The sequence below is a fragment of the Gymnoscopelus braueri genome, assembly GCF_963280865.1.
Source record: "Gymnoscopelus braueri genome assembly, chromosome: 16".
Taxonomy (NCBI): Eukaryota; Metazoa; Chordata; class Actinopteri; order Myctophiformes; family Myctophidae; genus Gymnoscopelus; species Gymnoscopelus braueri.
In genome coordinates, this window is record NC_137616.1 from 22,026,268 (window position 1) to 22,041,645 (window position 15,378).

Sequence of the window (15,378 nt, forward strand, 5' to 3'; positions counted from 1 at the left end):
TGCGCACCACATCGCCCACTCAACGACTTCTGGTTCATTCAACCACTTAAACCCTATATACTGTACTTAGTTGACCGGAGTCCCCCAGGGGTAAATATTTGACTCCCTCCTTTTTTCCCACTGCACTAAATATCTTTGCCAAAAATAGCTGATCTATAAGGTCACAACGCACCATGTTTGTGACGCGTTGTGAGCTTGTAGATATGTTATTCTCGCCGAATATTCAGCTATTATGACATGCCTAGAATAGGGATGCTAGGGTTCTAGTGCTTAAAGGGATATTTCTCAAGGGATCAAGTCTCCATGGGGTGACTTATCGATAGAAAAAACATATTTTTTTTGGGGTGAACTATCCCTTTAAGGCTGCCAACTGATTGCTGGCTTCAGGGCAAATGGTGTTGCAGGGATACTTAAGGCAAGTAAAATAACATCAGCACATGATTGGCTGCTGAAAAGTGATGGTGCCAAAATATATTTTCGTATTCATTTTTGGGGCTGCGCCCAACTTTTCTTTTATGTTTTCTGATTAAGTGACAAGGACCAATAACATCAGCCAATTTATTGACCTGGTTATGAATTAATGTACTTCTGGTGACACTCACCTCATTAATTAAAGGAAATGAGTGTCACATTGTTATCTTTGATGGAAGTTGGAGTCGTTTCACAAAAACATGATCCGGTGTTCTCTTTGAAAACACTTAAATCAATGTCAGGAAATTGTTTATTATGTTGTCCTCTAAATTACAGAATGATTGGATGGAAAGACCAACATGGTATACTGTAGGTCCTCCCTGTTTTAACTGTGCTAAACATGTCTGGTACTTTATGGTAAATACTTTGCCTGCCTATACAAAACAATTCAAAACACTATACAAATCAAATGATTGTTTCAGTCATTTTTTGAAGAATATCTTATGTTATGTATATATTATCAGTAGTTTAAAGCTTGTTGTTGCTACATACATCTCAGTCTGACTCAACATCTGATGAGGGACATACAGTGCATCCGATTAAGGACTGTAAACAGCGCTCATGTCTGACTTTGTGTTGTCTCGCACAAATCCCCTTGCTTCTTCTCCTGGTTCTCCTTCGTGGAGGACAGACCCGTAATGAACCTAATCTGTCCGTCATTCGTCCCGAGCCCCGGGAGTTTCAGTCAATAACAATCAGTGTTGGGTGACTGTAATTAAGAACCAGGCATTTCATTGGGAGAAAGTCAGCGGCGAGGGTGGGGAGGGGGTGGATCTGTTCTTTGCCCCCAGGCCCCGCTACCCTCCACCCAAGGGGGGAGGAGAAGGAGGCCAATTAGAAGCTCAGGCACGTGTCGCCGGGGCAATAACAGAGGACGGGGAGAGGAGGGAGACTCTGAGAAGTCCTCTAAATAAAAGAGAGCGGGACACGGGATGAGGGACATGGTCATTCGGTGAAAGGAGAAGCCCCTTTAATGGAATGGTAATCAGGAAGGGGGGTCCCGGCCTCCGGGAAGGAGGTGGACAAGGAGAGGTCCAGCATGAGTGGAGATGAGCACGTGGATAATAGCATGGCATAATAATATATCAAAATTTAGAGGGAAAATAAGAGAGGTTAAGGAAGGATATTAGAGTGGTTGAAATGTCCTTTGAGGAATAAAGGTGGACATACGAGACCTGATTAACTAAGAGGGTATGCCGACAGTAAGCTTTTAGAGAGAGTCCGTTTAAGACAATAGTGGATAATCTGCCACCCCCCGCACGTGTGTTATTATGAAGGTGTTTCTTTGTTACATAAATCAATTGAATCAGTGAATGATATGAGTTCAGGTGCTGCTGTAAAAAGAGCTTTTCTTTCTTTATTATTTTCTTATTCCGTTTAATCTATTATATTTCCTGCTTACTTCCTTATCCTCATTGACCCTGTTTTGGTTAGATAAAAAAAAAATCTAATTCTTAAATAACAAAAAAAAAAAAATCTATATACTGTACACTGTATATAGCTTTTTTTTTGCCAAAATAGCGAAAATAGCAGATATAGAAGCTCACAATGCGTCACAACACGACGCGTTGAGAGCTTGCTGATTGGCTATTTTCACTATTTGTCATAAAATCGTGTGCATTTCCAATGTACATTACAAAAAGGCTGTTCAACATCTTACGAAGATGAAGAAGGAGAGAGGAAAATCGTATCAATGTCTGCGCTGTGGCTCTTATAGCCTCTATACACTGGTGCTGTGCTTTAATTTTCCCTCTGCTTAGCCCACGGGTTTAAAACGACTTTACCCCCCCCACCCCTCTCTCTCCACCCCAAACGCCACAGCAACTCCTGCCAACATGCTGGCACCGTGCCACAGGCCCCTCACTGCGCATGTGACCCTGCTGGCACCGTTGATGCCAGAGATCCTGACAAATGTTGGCACCTTCTCCTTGACCAACAAGGGGGGGCAGGGGGGGAATTGGGGGGGCACACTGGCAGGTCTGCAGCACAGACAACACCTGGTTTGCTGTTTTTAGGTACCATTAATACATTTTTAGAGTTGCGGGACATTGTTTAAACGCTCAATCAAGGGATCTGGACGGCTCGGGGAGGGAAGTTTTTGTCATTGGATTCTCGAGGTCACATCAACTTTCGAGGGATGGCGTAATGATCCGAAATGAATTTGTCAACCGGAACCTGGTGTGCAGAAGAAGAAGAAAAAACGCACAAAAAAAGAGAAAGAAAAAAGAAAAAGAAAAGAGAGCTCATCCTTTTGTTACATGGCAGCAGATACAATATGTCTGCCTTTCTGGCTGTTTTTGGACCGGAGTGATTAAATTGCATAGGAAATATTTCCCATACTGAGCCAACAACTGTCGAGACAGAGTTGAATAATACATCGAGCTTTGCCATATGATACGAGGGCCTTAGATTGGCAACTCTAACAACAGCCCCCGATCTGGCCTTGCTGGGGAACATTATGCAGAGTGCTCACCGTCTGTGTGTCCATCTCACAGCCCCGCCACCGTTGAGGGGAGGGCAGCTCTCCCATCATGCTTTAGGTTAAGAAGCGTGGGTTAGAAGGGGTCGCGGCGAACCTCGCCGGGAGGACGCTCTGCATTAATGAAGCTAATTTATCTGTGAATCAAAGTGAGGGTGGGACTCCGGGGCGGGGAGGTGCTTTTTACATGTCCCATCAAAATGCCACTAAACCCTTCTCTCCTTCGAGAGTGTCACACGGGGTCACCTTGGGACAAGTGTGTGTGTGTGCGCGCGCGCGCGCGCGTCTGTGTGTGTGTGTGTGTGTGTGTGTGTGTGCGTGCGCACGTGCCTGTGTATCTGTCTCCCCGGGTCTGTATGTTGTTTACAATAGGGGACACGGTTGAAGCCAGACAAAGAAAGACTAAGCTTACTTTTATTTCCTGCTAGAGATAGCGGTTTTGCAGCGGAAACTCTAAGAAATGCCCTCTTGATTTAGCTGCGTACCCTTTCCATGACACAATCTTCCTCATTTTTATATACACCTGACCCTACACATTTAATTTTAGATGTTCTTTCTTTTTTCTTCTTATCTGTTACAGGAAATATCGAGTACAGCTGTCCGGCCACCAATGAATGTGAGATTACCAAGAGGAGACGCAAGTCGTGCCAGGCCTGCCGTTTCATGAAATGTCTCAAAGTCGGCATGTTGAAAGAGGGTGAGTAAGGATTTTCACCCACTGTTCAGTGGCTTAGCTTTCGCTCTCTTCCTCGCCTGTGTCAATTTAATATTTTATATTAATTAAAATGTGATAAACACAAATGGTGAAAACATTACTAGAATCAAGAATACAGGTAACTGGAGGTTTCACAGTGGTTCAGTGGGGCCTTGAAAAAACAGCTTGTTACCACCTTTGCCTTGATTTTCGGGAATCAAGACAACACCATTTTTTCATAGATGTATTGACATGTAATCCTTCATTTGACAAAGATATGCCTGATTTATACTTGGTTGTGCGCCGCAATATACTATCTACAATATTTTTTAGAATAGGCTATCACAACGTGCCGCGCTGATGTGAGCTTATACTATAGATTGGCTATTTTCAGTGTGGAACCCGTATGCAACTACATACATCAGGCCATATGATTGATTTATACTTGTTTGTGCACCGCGTCGCACACTGAAAATAGCAGATCTACAAGCTATTTTCAGTGCGCAACATCCATGCTCAACTAAGTATAAATCAAGCCTTAGACCTCCACCCATCCTCCACTGGCTGCAAGGATGATCAGTGACCATCAGTGAACGCCGGGCTGAATGCGGCCTCAGGGAGACACTTATGACATCACCCATGAGCCTTACACATCTCCACTGGGCTGGCCAGACAGTGTCCCAGTGCCGAGCGCGAGTCTAAGGAAGAAAAAAAAAGAAAACACTAGAAAAAAATAAACTGCTGAGCTGGTTGTTCCTACCAAGTGTGGCTGAGGAGAGAAGAAGTGTAACAGTACTCTTGAAAAGCACAAGCTGTTCCCCCGAGACGTCTCTCCCCTGGGTATCTCCCTCTCCCACTCTCTCTCTCTCTTTCCCTACTCTGTTTCTCTCCACCGTCTTCCTCCGCCTCCCCACCCCCCCCCTCTCCTGTCTGGCATATTGATCCACTAAATGCTTTCCGAACATCCCACCTCACTTCCTGCGTGTGTTGTTTCTCCTACAGCCTTGGGGAGTTCACGAGGAAAATCTAGCCCATAGATTTTTTTTTTCCTTTTTTTTTTTCATTTGTGTGTATAGCTAGAAGAGGCATTCTAAACCGATGCATAAAGGGACTTGTCTCTGAGCTGTACCGTCCTGTCGTATGATGAAAAGCTTTTGTCACACCAGTGCAAAGCAACGCGTGCATTGCGGTGACGGTCCGGTTTGGGCCGCTGCCATTCACACCGATAACTTGCATGATGCATGGCCTAACATAACAAAAATAGCAATTTGTTTATGGGCTTGACCTAGAAACACAACAGTCGTAAATTTACTAAAGTAAGTTAGAAAAAAAAGAAACCCGAAATACAGTCTCATCATGCTCTGACAGCACTAAAAGCATCTCATGATAGAAGCCAGCAGCAGTTAACTGCAATCTGGTGAAGCCAGATGGTATGCTAGATTCTTGGTAACTGTCCACTGTAATAACTCATCTTTCACAATGTACATACCTCTGTTTGTCCATCTCCCAAACCAAGGGTCAATCACTGTACCACCGTAGCAATCCTATTTATACAGACACCTGCACAGCCAAATCCTCAGTGTTCATTTAACTCTGAGTGTGTACAAATGTAACCATATGGACCCTTAACGGTCCATTTGGTTACATTTGTTGTCCATTGAGTTACAAATGGACCACACATTAACACTTATTTCTTTAGATTTTTCTGTGCAGCCTCTTTTCAGCAGTCACACAATCGCATCTCATCACATAAATCTTGCCCAGAGGCTTTTGACCCACAACCAAAACAAATAATGTTGCCTCAGGAATAAAGCTGTAACTATTAGCACATGCTTAAGGGGCAAATCGCTAGGTATTGTCTGTGGCGGCCCTCACTAAGCCACGATCAGGCCAGACAATCAGCGCCGCGGAAGGGAATTCGACTCCACAGCCTCCGCTAGCCCGCGCCGCTCTTGAGACACACAGCATCACGGCCGCTTGCTCCGAGTCGCGCGGCGGGTGATTCTCTGAAAAGTGACGGCATTCAATTAAAAGGAAAGAGGACATTTAATCGCTACACAGCGCTGTGGCGCGGCCTCTCGCAGACTTTGGGGGGGCTTTGATCATGGTATCAGCGGGGGATCGAGGCTTGCCCTACTTCATGTAATGAGATCACCGTAGAACAAGTGGCAGAGGGGCTGGTCATGGAAAAGGCATAATCACATAGTGAAAGATGAACACGAGGTGTCGTTCATGAAGAAATCTAATCTTGAGGCATCTTGAGGAGAGATGAATGACAACAAGGCAGCCACAGGATAAATGAAAAAACAGGGTGAAATATTAAAACTAGAAAAGGTGACATATTGGTATCATATGGGATATGTGGGATTCATTACCCTAGATGCCCCTAGATTCAATGGCTTAGATTCAATAAGCAGATTTGTCATTGTATTTTCAGATCTGGCTATATTTGTTTGATAATTAGTACATATTGTAGAGATGGAATCATAATGACATGCGTATGTGACATGTTTGTTTGTTTTATTTATTGAAAATTAAGTAATTGAACCTGTCTACCATTGGTGTATTTCCGTGCACATCCTAAAATCCTTTTATACCTGCTGCAGTGGGAAAATATGATCTGAAATGCCTCTGAGAGAATTTTTGAAAGGAGATATTAGGCTTTTAGATGCACACTGTACCGTACATACAATACCCCTCCCTCCAACTGCCTTGGAGGTGCAGTAGGTGGAACGCCTCCCACTTTTACCAACCGCTTTACCATCTGAATCACGCTACCTTTACTCGCTAAGCCCATCGCGTCACTTTGCGTGTGTTGGGAGTGGAGAGGAAATCTTGGGGAACGAGCTGTACTGGAGTGCATGGGAAAAGAACCACCACACCACAGTTCATCAGGGATTGGGATAAGCATAATCAGTCTGTAAATACAATTAGCCAGTTGAGATGAGAGCTACATCCCTAATCTACTCTATGCAAGGTGAGGTGTTCAACATGTATTAGGTCTGCTTCAGAGTGTGCGACTTCTGTGTGAGTGAATTCACGTGAATGAATTAATACATGGTAGTGTGTGTGTGTGATACAGGAAAGGTTTAGGGATTATGTGCAAATGCGCGTCTATTGACTATATGTCAAATGAATAAAGATGTAAGACATGGTGGACGTTCCTTTGCAGAACAGGCTGCTAAGCTCCATTGCATTGCTGCAGGACAGTGTCTGGATTCGGGAAGGCAGGGCGAGCCGGCTGTCTGAGAAAAACGGCCTTGCTCATTGGCCCCTTACATATCCAGCTGAGTCTGATAAAAGGTCACAGGCTCAATGGAAAAACTCTTCACGTACTGTAATTATAACTCACAGAAGGTATGGTGTCGGCCGGCACTGCCAACACACTGTGTCCATAGCTAATATCAGCGCTAATACCCCATAGCGTTATTGTATGTTGTTTACTGTTTCCAGAAATCAAAAAGGTTTATGTTTTTAATATAATTTGTACAATGCAGGATTTGTATTTATGTATTTATAGCTTCAATTTAGTGCTACAGCTGAATTAGCACTGGCATACAATTTACTACTCACATGGCTATGGCTGTGGTTCACAAATTAACATGTCAAAATTGTTATGTTCTAATTAGAAACGCAGGCCTTCTTGTCATATCAATCAAATCTCAAACAAAATGGTCTGTTCTGATAAGAACATTGCTAATTATAGCCTCGACTTAAAGCAGTGCATCTGTGGTGTATTCTGTGCTGCTGGGGATTTTCTGACACCGTGCTAATGTCATAGATGAATACAAGCGGCCAGACTATTTTGGCAACCCACACCGCTGTCTCGCCCTCGCCTCAACCACAGATAGGTATCAGCAGTCTTTCCTGAGCGAACGTGGCTAGCAGGGTAACGTTACAGCCTTATTTTCCTCCAGCCACATACACAAAAGATTAGTGAAGCCATATCCAATATCACAGACTGTCAGGTCCCTTCCCAATCAATAGACTTAGATCAGAAACCAATCGATGCACCGAGATTACACCATCAAAATAAAGATATAGCAAAAAAGTTGATACTATATGCCTGATCCTAAACCCATTTGAACAGCACAGTGATTCTTTTTTTTTCTTTTTTATGTACCACTCGCGTGTGATAAGAAAATAAAGATTATGTTTTGTCTACAAAGACAATTTGACTTACGGTATGCCTGTTCAACCATTACCCAGCCCACATCTGTATGTACACTCATGGGAACATAACTCTTAAGAGCAGCATTCTGTGCAGCGGTTTGACAGCTTTAGTTACTTTGCAGATTCACATTATTATTACAAAACATACATTAACCAATTTTGAAAAACAAAACAAAAAAATGCATAGTGGTACTTAGGCCTACGTATGCCAATCATTTTATACTTGTACTCAAGTTAAATTTGGAATACAAGCCTTTCACTTGTAACACAACTACATTGTGGTATTTCTTTTACTTAAGTTTAAAAAAAAAAAAAATCTTCTGCCACTGCATTCTGCGTATGCTATATGAGAACCTTGGCACTTGTTTGCAGGCCCCGTCTATCTGTCAGCGCATGTGTGCCGCCCTATGTGCCTTTAGGGGGGCATCAGAGGACCTGACAGACCCCCGGGCCCACCCGGAGAGCCCGGTCGGGCCTGTCCTCACTGTCTGGCAGGTGATAGATCAGACATGGAGTTGGAACACGTGTTCCTCTGATGAAGGGGATTTGGTGAGGTGTTGACCCCCCTCACCCCCCCCCCCCCGCTACACACAGACAGCACTGTACTCTCTGCTGTGCTGTACTGTACCGCGCAACTCACAATGCATGAGCAACTCGTGTTCATGTACACACACGCCAAAAGGATAAATCACCACTGACAAGTGACATGGAATGGGACCCTGAGGAGCAAGGTTGTCGCTGTTACACCCCCCAACACCCCACCTCCCACCCCGCTCTCTCCCTCTCTCGCCTGGTCTTTCTCTCACTCGATCGGCTCGCGGGGGGGGGGAAACATCCAGCCGTTTCCCCCCCCCCGGGGGAAACATCCAGCCGTTGCAGATGTTTCCGATTACCAGCGCACTTGTGGGCCAGGGAGGCTCTCTCTCTCTCTCTGTAATACACACAATGCTGTTACACACAGTAACACGCCTTCTGGACACGGCGGCTCAGAGTTGTGGGAAGTGTAAAACACGATAAAGAGCGGGGTGTCAGTGTGTCGGGCTGTCGTGGGAGCGACAACTGCTTTGTCTTTTCAAACCGCTGGGGCCTTAGAACAGGTGGGAGGGTTTCAACCCTTATCTCACGCCCCCCCCCAGCCCCTCCCTCCCTCCCTCCCTATGTCCCGTCCCTCTCCCAGATCCCGTGTAATTAAACAGATGCTGTCACATGCTTAGCCATTTGAACCCCATGTATTCATATTCTGGGGGAGAACATTAGCCAATAATAGCAGATCTAATCTAACACGACACGTTGTGAGCTTGTAAATTGGCTATTTTTGGCGAAGAGATTTGGTGTCGCCGGGAAAAAAATCGGTCCAAGTACAGAACCAACTCCAGTTTACTGAGTTTAGAGGGTTTAAGTGGTTAGAGCAGACATTCTCAAAGTGTGGTCCGGGATCCCCAGGGGTCCTTGAGGTGGTTCAGGGGGGTTCCCAGCCACGTGAAGAACAGTTACATTTCATTATTAGAATTTAGAGAATGTACTGTATATTGTTGGGTGGAAACCTCATATGTCCAAAACTTTTCAGAATAAAAGAAAATAGCAGATTGACAAACTGAAATGCGTCGCTTCGCGTCGTGTTTTGAGCTTGTGGATCTGCAATTTTTCCCCCCTTTTGCGTGACGCTGTAGTGTGATCAAGTAGGGCATTAATTTACGGAAAAAAACTAAAAAAGTTCAAATATGGACATAGCGACGATATGAATTATAAGTCTGAAGGCCATATTTTGTGCGTCTTAAGTACCAGGTTTTAAGACTTAACTTAAGACCTGGAGGCGTGGCCAATGCTGTTAGGCCACTAAAAATAGCAAAACAGCACGCCTGGCCACGCCTCCAGGTCTTAGGGTTAAGTCATAAGACCTGGTACTTAAGACATGCAAAATTGGGCCCTATGAGTTATGGAGTTATGGAGTTATGAGTCCTTGAAATGATAATGTTTGAGAACCACTTGCTTAAGAGTGATCCGCAGGCTCTACTGGAGGAGGCCCTCAGAAGAGCTGTCCCTCTGCCTTGAAAGGGTAGCACAGCAGCCATGTAGGACAGTAGGAGGGGACGTACGTTGCATCCCGCTGATTTTTCCCAGCTAAAATAGGGACCTCCTAATCTCCCCCTGGCAGCGTTGACCATCCAGCCCATTCTGACACATTCTCTAGAAAGAAGCGGCTCTGACAGGTGAAGGGCTGAAAATAGTTCAGTGTGCGAGATGCCATACACATACACATACATATACACACACACACACACACACACACACACACACACACACACACACACACACACATACACACACAGATACACACACAGACTCTCTCTCTCTCTCTCTCTCTCTCTCTCTCTCTCTCTCTCTCTCTCTCTCTCTCTCTCTCTCTCTCTCTCTCTCTCTGTCTCTCACACACAGACACTCTTTCTCACACACACACACACACACACACACACACACACACACACACACACACACACACACACACACACACACACACACACACACACACACACACACTTGCACATGCACTCACTTATATACTGTATACTATACACACACATGCAAATGTACATGCAGGCATAGTATGCCTACTTACAGTACTCTGTGAAACACATATCTCTCTCTCTCTCTCTCTCTCTCTCTCTCTCTCTCTCTCTCTCTCTCTCTCTCTCTCTCTCTCTCTCTCTCTCTCTCTCTCTCTCTCTCTCTCTCTCTCTCTCTCTCTCTCTCACACACACACACACACACACACACACACACACTGTCAGCTACGCAAAGCAAAGAAAATTACATGCAGGTATATGAAACACACATGCACGCAAAGAGGGTACATACACCCCCCCCCCACACACACACACACACACACACACACACACACACACACACACACATACTGGCAGCTACACAAAGCAAAAAAGTTCAAGGTAGCATGGGTCGATGTACTTATTGAATGTGTAAAGGGAGGCTGGGGGTCGAGTGGCCCTAAAGATTGCTCCCAGTCCTGTGTAAACATGTCTCATCTTCTTTCCTGATTCACACACGCACACGCACACGCACGCACGCACACACACACACTTTTGTATTACAATACTAGTAATGACATCAACATTTTATTTGATGAATGGCATTTAAACAAATATTTTGTCATTTTTAAACGTAAGACTAAAGCCGAAAGATTGCCGATCTACCAGCTCACAATGCGTCACAGCTACACGTCACCAACTAAACTAATAAATCTGGCATAACTCTAACTCTAACCCCTAAACCTCACGTCTAGATGTCTAATCCTAACCCTTACCACGACCTGAATCTTTTCCTAATTGTGAGCTCAGCTACTAAAAGGAAAATTGTCCTTATACTGTCTATTTCTCCAAATCTACTGTACCTGTGGGCACATATAGCCCTCACAAGTATAGTAATACAAACACACACATACACACACACAGCACGCATGTTCGAGCATGGACAGCAGTGATGGACTTGGTCACCCAGTAACATTGCGTCCCAGACTGCCTCTCTGGCTGTAAAACACAGTCATGGGTATAATGTGCATGAATCATCCCAACACACACACACACACACACACACACACACACACACACACACACACACACACACACACACACACACACACACACACACACACACACACACACACACACACACACACAATCCCCTTTTGCCACCCTGCTTGCCCATATTTTGGCTGCCACTCTTTAGGGGTCTGTGTAACCGTAAAAAATGGGAGATGGATGTTTTCAAGATGATCCGTGCAGCCGCCTTCCTGGCTCCCGTGTCACAACAAGCCCCATGGCTACCAAAGACACCGGCTGCATTACGGGGCGGCATTGTCTTGAGGCAAGTGGGGGGGTGGGGGGGTGCGTGTTGTGGGCCTGAGAGGTGTGGAATGCGGTGTGGATGATGATGACACAGACCCCGAGAGCAGACCCCTCTCCAAGGGCCTCATCCAGCTGTCTTGTTGCGGTCAGATTCTCAGTACTGGGCCCGTATCACATGGGCTGGTGTAATCCCGCAGTGGTCGGATCAGGCGCTTCACGGCTGGGCCCGGGCTGTCTAGGCCGCAGTGTTTCCCAATTTTTTTCTTTTTTTTTTTTTTTGCATTTCCTACAAAAAAATATTTTGTTGTTTTAAAAGATTTCAAAAAAATCTTCAGAACTTTTCAAAACAATCTCAAATTTTTCAGAAATGTCCAAATAAATAAAATAATTAAGCAATACATTAATTTAAAAAATTTACATCGCGCGAGCTTGTAGATTGTCTACTTTCACTTTTAATTAGTGCTTAAGTGGTTAATTCATAATGGATTTTATTTTCATTGGGTTCTGGGGAGTCACAAAATGTATCTTTTCGGTCTCAGCTGAAAGAGTTTGGGGGCCAATGCTCACCCAGTGCTGAATATGAGAAAGAGAGAATCACAAAAAGTGAAAATGAGACATTTTGGGAACACAGCTGAGTACTTAATGTTACGAACAGTAAACTGAAACTGGTTAGAGCCGAGGTCTTAGTTCCTGTCAGCGTCTATTAATTATGGACCAGTTGGATGTACCAGTTCAAACGGACGGTCCCCCCACGGATCTTGGAATTCTGATTCCGGCTGTTCGGTCACTTGTCGTTTGTTGGAGCCACACGACCCTGCTGTTCACAGCAGGGGAGTGTGTGTGTTTATGTTTGGTTGTTGGTGGACGTCAGGGGGGGGGCAACAATTCTCTGTTGCTTACTTGACAGACACATCTATGTTATGTAGGTTTTGAACTTGACAGACATATCTCCTGTATGTCATGTAGATTTGCAGTGATTCTCAACCTGTGGGCTGAGGAACACTGGTAGGCCACGAGGGTATTGCAAGTGGCCCCCAAATAATAGGCAAAAAAGTTAAATTTTAATGATAATGATAACATTACTATAAATAAATTATGTTAAAAAAATAATGGTATTGTTTTTCTTTAAAATCATGCAAAAAGGAGTTTTCATTGTGATACCAATGAATAAATATTAACTTAAAGTATACTACGTTAGTTCCATTTATCCAAGCCGGAACACAATCGATTGATCGATCATTAAAATAAACATGCTCTGAAAATGCACGTTAAGTCGAACACTTTTGTGATTTTCAACTGATTTAGGGGACACACCTACCGTACGTAATATATCTTTGCATTATACAAGCCAGTTGTGTACATACAAAGTATTGAACTAATTTGGTCTGTAATACTTTACACTGGTCCCTGAGGTTCAATTCATAATCTATAATTTTGTAATTTTAAGAATAATTTTACAAGCAGCTACAGAGCTCCAGCTGTCTTGAACCCATAGCCTGGCTTAGCAGCCTAACTAATTAAAACCACATCCACATGTGTTCAAAGAACAAGAAGTCTATTTGCAATCCTTATTGATTACTTTAAGGCATACAAATGGAAAGCTGTGTTAGGAGAGGGGCTCTCGATTTAGCTCCAATCTGCCAGGCATAAAATGATCTCACTGTGTTTGCTGGGAAGAACGAGCTCCCTCTGGGCATTGTGGGTAATTAGGTTAGTGGATAGTCGGTGTCAGGAAATTGAAAGACCATCCTAATCGGATTCTTTTGTTTCCAGGGGAATCAAAGGAATTTATACGAGTCACTGGGAAATCTCACACGACTCAATTCCACTTGGCCATGTAAAATCTGTTTGCTCTCCCCCCTTACGTGCAAACAAGTTTTAATGCGAGAGCGCAACGTGCGCACATGAAATGCATTTGATGTTGCCCATGTCCTTTCAAGCTGCCCTCCAGATAATCCCAGATCTGTCCTGTTTGTATACTAATGAGATACTTTAACTCTTCTGTGGTGAATGAGAAAAAAAAGGTATTCTACGGTATTTCAGTCGAAGGGGTAAAAGCTAACCACTTAAACCCTATATACCTCTTTGTACGTCAATAGCGAAAATGTATTACAGTTCTACAACCTCAAATGTTGTGAGCTTGTGAAAGTTTCAATACGTTATGACAAATAATTCCCCACTATAGTCCATAGGCCACTCACTGCCTGTTAGTATAAATATAATTTAGTATCTAGATTTTTTTAATATATGTACCTGACTTTTAGCACACAATATTTAGTTGTTGTGGAGATTCTTCCTATGCTAACGACATGATGATATGCAGGTGTGCGTCTCGACCGGGTGAGGGGAGGAAGACAGAAGTACAAGCGGAGGCTGGACGAGAACGGGGGTTACCTGGGTCTATCTCTTCCGCCACCAGCCAAAAAACCATGTAAGTCCCTCAAGTTAACTTCATTAGTCTGACTACCTCTCATATCAAAACATGGTGTTTTTACACAGCACAGGGAATGCATCAAAAAAATCTTTATTTGTTTATTCATTAGGTTACCCATTAGTCGGCACTTGAACACCAGCTAGTCTTCCGGGGTTCGTAAATTGCCATAGTGTAATCAGAAATAATATGCTCATTTAATATCCTATTGTCTGTTCTCATTTCAGGTACACTCTCTAAGTTAAATGAACACTGAGGATTTTGTGTGCATCTATGTTATTTTTTACTTGAATTAAAATGAGGAGATGATTGGGTCCCAGGGTCCCTCGGGGTTCCATCTAAATGGACCCTTACAAGTCTGTAACTCTGAGAGTTATGGGGGTCCTTGAAATTAAAAAGTTTGAGAACTGCTGCAGTAGACACTCTCTCTTGATCTCTCTGTCTGTTTTCTCATTCTGTGTTCATTAATCCTCTCTCTCTCTCTCTCTCTCTCTCTCTCTCTCTCTCTCTCTCTCTCTCTCTCTCTCTCTCTCTCTCTCTCTCTCTCAGTGACTAAGATCGTGTCCCATCTACTGGTGGTAGAACCAGAGAAGATCTACGCCATGCCCGACCCCACCATGCCTGACGGTGACATCAAGGCTCTCACCACGCTGTGTGACCTGGCCGACCGGGAGCTGGTAGTCATCATCGGCTGGGCCAAACATATCCCAGGTACAGTGCAAAGATAATAACAAACATATCCCAGGTACAGTGCAAAGATAATAACAAACATATCCCAGGTACAGTACAAAGATAATAACAAACATATCCCAGGTACAGTACAAAGATAATAACAAACATATCCCAGGTACAGTACAACGATAATAACAGACATATCCCAGGTACAGTGCAAAGACGCAGGCTGGCTAGCGATGTTCTGTCCTCAAGCCAAGTTTAACCACTTAAGCCCTATATACTTTGTTGACTGGAGTCCCCCGGCCCCAGGGGTCTATTATTGGCCCTTTTACCCTTTACACCAAATATCTTCACCAATAATTTGCAGCTCAAAATGTGACATATTGTGAGTGTATTATACAACAGTATTTGATACTGTTGTGTTTTAATAATTATTAATTATTATGTATATGACTGCAATTTGTGGGAAGCTTGGACAACATTTTTTTCAACCCACTCTTTCACACAAATTGTGATAAACAACTAAAGTTAAAGTTAATTAATAATGATAATATCAAACATTAATTTTGATTTATTTGGCTATATATACTGTACT

At 43.7% G+C, this 15,378-nt stretch overlaps 1 protein-coding gene across 1 annotated transcript in view; it reads left to right on the forward strand.

Moving 5' to 3' along the window:
* Nucleotides 1–15,378, forward strand: part of LOC308103572 (steroid hormone receptor ERR2-like) — a gene marked incomplete at its 3' end in the record, with an annotated part of 44,488 nt that overhangs the window by 17,247 nt on the left and 11,863 nt on the right. Inside the window, exons 3-5 of the mRNA XM_080453615.1 lie at nucleotides 3,531–3,647; nucleotides 14,001–14,108; nucleotides 14,658–14,819. Coding sequence (XP_080309741.1) covers nucleotides 3,531–3,647; nucleotides 14,001–14,108; nucleotides 14,658–14,819 — 387 coding nt within the window. The remainder of the gene's footprint in view (nucleotides 1–3,530; nucleotides 3,648–14,000; nucleotides 14,109–14,657; nucleotides 14,820–15,378) is intronic.